We start from the raw sequence: 4,475 nt of genomic DNA on the forward strand, positions 1-4,475 counted from the left end.
CATCTGAGGCAAGTCACCATCTGGCCCAAGTACTTAAAGGAAAATGTTACCTAGGAGGGATGAAGTGCACATGTGTGTGTCAGTGTGTACAACACACGCTCCTCCCAATAGATGGGGACATTCTATGATGTGTTTGTCTCCTGTTATGCTTGAAGAACATTCAGTTAAGCCTTTTGTTCATAGAATAAAGATGGCTACTCTGTTGCACCAAGTCAGATCTAACTGGGATTAACAAACCCTGAGATGCACTAAAAGAATGACCTTTAATTATGTCTTGTGTGGTTGGCATGTGAAATTATGTGCTCAAGGGGGCATTCATCTCTCTGCAGAGAGCCAACAGAGTGCCTATATTCCATTAACATCCAACAGAATGAAACTGGACTTGCATGGTGCACAGAGTGTGTGCTGGCCTTCTGCCCACTGGCAGTTTTCATCCTTGGTGAAAACTACTTGTAATCTCACTTAGCCAAATCATTTTTGGAAATTTTTACTTCTGTATTTCTTCAGTGTTACAAAGGCTATAATAGGGAACTGCTAGTATAACTGGTGACTGGGGAAATGGAATGAATAATAGAAATGTGTCATTGTTTTCAGTTCCAACATTCAGCATGCTTGCTTTGAACCTTAACATGACACCCAGATAATAAAAGCAACAGCTGGTAGTTTATTTTATGGGCAGATGAATACAGAGGTGGCAATGACAAAGAAATTTCTAAATAAATCTCAAAGAGATTAGCATTACTGCAATCCATTGAGATCCAGTTCCCATGATCTCGCTGAAAAACCATCACTTGTATGATTAAGTTAATTTTACTATCCCCAAGGATTGTTTGTTTAATAATCCAAGTTTAAATGAGGAGGCGTGAATTAGGGAACCACCTGTGCACACTGATGTAGCCAAGCTGTTTCTGTCAGTTTTTAAAACAGACCTCCTTCGATGACTGTGCAGAAACTGCTTTAACTTCTCCTTAAAGACAGTTGTTGTTAGAGTGTAGAGAATTGGGTTCAACGCGCTGTTTATTGGCAGAATAAATATCACTATCCAGGAAGTGACTGTGTCTAGAAAAAACAAGATACAGAACTTCAGAAGCTATTCAGCATTTTCCTTTGTAGGAATTATGGAGAAGCAAAAGCATAACATATTGTAATCCCAACAGTTTTTGCAGTCTATAATTTTTAGAACTACACTGTAATATTATTTTTATATGAAGGGGAGTTGGATATTGTGGTCTCTATTAATCTACCACACTTTGTAATACAAAGAGACAACAAGACACAAACCTAAGTACTGTTTACGTGTGACAGTGTTATTTTGCATGTCATGGTCATATGTTCTGTCATATATTTACTTTCTATTTACTGATATAAAGACCCATAAAGCAAAACGATTAAACATGTGCTGAAGTCCAGCACATGATGTATTAAAAATACATCTTCTAGCTCTTATATGGCACTTTTATCAGTTGATTTCAAAATGGGATACAAAAGAGGTGAATCATAGAAAACTAGGGTTGGAAGAGACCTCAGGAGGTCATCTAGTCCAACCCTCTACTCAAAGCAGGCCCATCCCCAACTAGATCATCCCAGCCAAGGCTTTGTCTAGCCAGATCTTAAAAACCTCCAAGGATGGAGTTTCCACAATCTTTCTGGGTAACCTGTTCCAGTGCTTCACTACCATCCTCATAAGAATGTTTTCCCTAATATCTAATCTGAACTTCCCTTGCTGCAACTTGAAAGCATTGCTCCTTGTTCTGTCATCTGCCACCACTGAAAACAGTCTAGCTCCATCCTCTTTCAAACCCCTCTTTAGGTAGCTGAAGGTGAAGGCTGTGATTAAATCCCCTCTCAGTCTCCATACTAAATAAGCCCACTTCCCTCAGCCTCTCCTCATAAATTACGTGCCCCAGCCCCCTAACCATTTTCATTGCCCTCTGCTGGACTCTCTCCAATTTGTCCACATCCTTTCTGTAGTGGGGTGGGATACAGCCAAAACTGGACACAGTACTCCAGATGTTGCCTCACAACTGCCAAATAGAGGGGAATAATCACTTCTCTTGATCTGCTGGCACCACTCCTGCTAATGCAGCCCAGTATGCCATTAGCTTTCTTTGCAATAAAGGGACATTGTTGGTTCATATTCAGTTTATTGTCCATTCTAACCCCCAGGTCCTTTTCTGCAGTGCTGCTGCTTAGCCGATCAGTCCCCAGCTGTGATCTTATCAATAGACCATTTTTCAGATATGGAATGCAGCTCTGCAGTGGTGCAGGCCAGCAACTGATGGAATAGTAATGAGATCTCCTGAATCCCAGGCCAGTGGTCCAGCCACTGAGCTGAATGACCTGAACACCTACCTGAGAGTCAGTATTTTTTTACAGCACTTCATTTGTTAACAGGCTGTTCTCTTGGAATGCAAATATATTTCTGTATGATGAATGAAGCTAAACTAGGTCTCCTCACACAAGTGACAATCCTTTGGGTTTGTTTAATGCCTCTGTTGGCTGTGTGGTAAAAGTTATTTACAGTACTTAATTTTATGCAAAAGCTGTCAGTTTTCCAGAATTATAATGGAAAGACAAAAATGCTTATATTCAAGTATTATCTGAAAGTCATACAGTTGGGAACCTGTCAGCATATTCATTACAGGTCTAGACTTTGGACTGTCTAAACCCCACTCTTGCGCTGATTTCTGAGTATCATTTTGAGATTGTGCAGCCATTGCAGTAGAAGAGCTTGTACAGTTCTCGGTTCCACATGTGACTTTTGAGGGCGATACCAGTTTATTTTTCTCTGATTTCTGAATACAGCAGAAGCCAAGTATCAGGCTGGATGTTTTGATAAATATTTAAACCCTGTGAACAATCCTTGGGTCCTTTCTCAGATAAACTTCTTCATAATTAATGAGAATTTGGCCTGCAGAAGTACTGGGCAAAGATCACAGGGTCCAGCTTTATATGAATATTGAAACTTTAACAAAAGAAGAGCTAAGAAATCACATTATCAAAGAGCAAAGTTAAATTTACCTAGAATTTCCACTTGGAACAGAGAGAGGATTTTTATAACAAAAACAGGAATCCAGCAGATGGCATCAGTGAATACTATAAAAAAAAATCGATTGGCAACAGCAACATCCCTATGAATATGGCTCCTGACTTCTGATGTCTGAAGGGCAGTTTTTTTTATGGAATAAAACATACTGACATATGAAAACACTATTATGATGAAGGCAAGTAGGTTCACACCTTTTGGGGAAAAAAAGAGAAGATTCAAAACCAGCAAACTGAAAAGGACTTTTCCTGTCTCCCTTCCTTCACACAATTGTTATATTTCTTTTTCCTAACTAACTTTATTCCATATACTCTACATATTCCCCCTTTACATATAGATCTTAATGTTTAGAAACATATCTCAAACAGCTGTTATTTAGCTTTCATGCATACCGGGTGCTCCCCTCTGTTACACAGTGTGAAGTGAGCTGTAGTGTGAGTTACTATAGAAACAGATCATTAATGCACTGTATGAGTTCATGATTCCCACTAGCCTGATCCCCTGACTAGATAGGCTGCAGTAAGTCTGAAAGACAAAGTATCTTATAGAAGTGAATGTTAATGAAATAATGGCTTGCTTATTGTGGAAGAGCAAAACCCCACTAATACATATACTAACTAAAGCGACCAGCTATCCTGAATTTTCCAGGAGAGTCCTGAATTTTGAGGCTGTCCCAGCCTTCCTGAGGACTACCCGAAGTAGAATTGTCATCTTGAGTTTGAAAAATTGGTCCTAGATCAGCAGCAGGCAATGTCCTGTTTTATACAGTGAGGGGACAAAGTACAATACTGCCTGGTACAGGAAACAAAATGGTTGTGGGTTGGGAGGTAGCTGCAGTGTAGTCGTATTCACATGGTACTGCATGCAAATCTGCTAATTAGTTCTGCCTCACACTGTCTGAACTTATTAGCTCTGCTGAGAGGCAGAATTAAGTAACCTGGATGCAGTGCCATGTGAATGCAGCTATGCTTCTGCTCATGAGGTAGGTGTAGTCAAGAATCAGAATAGCTACATTCATGTGTTACTGCATCCAGGCTAACTAGCTCGCTCCTCAGCAGAGATACTTAGCCTGTCTGTTGCATAGCAATATGGTGGTTTTGATAATCAGAGCCAGAAGTGACATAACCATCTCCCACTTCCAGAGGTGTGTGGAAACATCTGGGACACTATCCCGGATCTTGCATCCTGAAAGCTGATTACATTGATGCTAGCCAATAGCTTTCTCAGCTCACTTCTGAAGTCCATCAGAAATGACTGCAAGAGCTGTCCCTAGGGGTGTGTGGGGCCCGGGGCATATCAGCCTATGCAGGGCCAGGGGGTAGGGGTGGCGACCACCTGCAGAAGCTGGCAGCAGTGTCAACGGCCGAGGGGGGGAGGGGTGGCTGCCCTCAGAAGCCGCTGGCAGGGGCGGGGAGGGGGGGGGGGGGGG

At 41.4% G+C, this 4,475-nt stretch overlaps 1 protein-coding gene across 1 annotated transcript in view; it reads right to left on the minus strand.

Annotated features, from left to right (window-relative positions):
• Positions 1-678: 678 nt before the first annotated feature.
• Positions 679-4,475, minus strand: part of RXFP2 (relaxin family peptide receptor 2) — a 37,341-nt gene continuing 33,544 nt past the window's right edge. The window contains exons 16-17 of the mRNA XM_025213632.1: positions 3,022-3,240; positions 679-1,059 (exon numbers count right to left, since the gene is read on the minus strand). Coding sequence (XP_025069417.1) covers positions 800-1,059; positions 3,022-3,240 — 479 coding nt within the window. The 3' untranslated portion in view covers positions 679-799. The remainder of the gene's footprint in view (positions 1,060-3,021; positions 3,241-4,475) is intronic.

Source organism: Alligator sinensis, unplaced genomic scaffold (assembly GCF_000455745.1).
Source record: "Alligator sinensis unplaced genomic scaffold, ASM45574v1 scaffold406_2, whole genome shotgun sequence".
NCBI classification, from domain to species: Eukaryota; Metazoa; Chordata; order Crocodylia; family Alligatoridae; genus Alligator; species Alligator sinensis.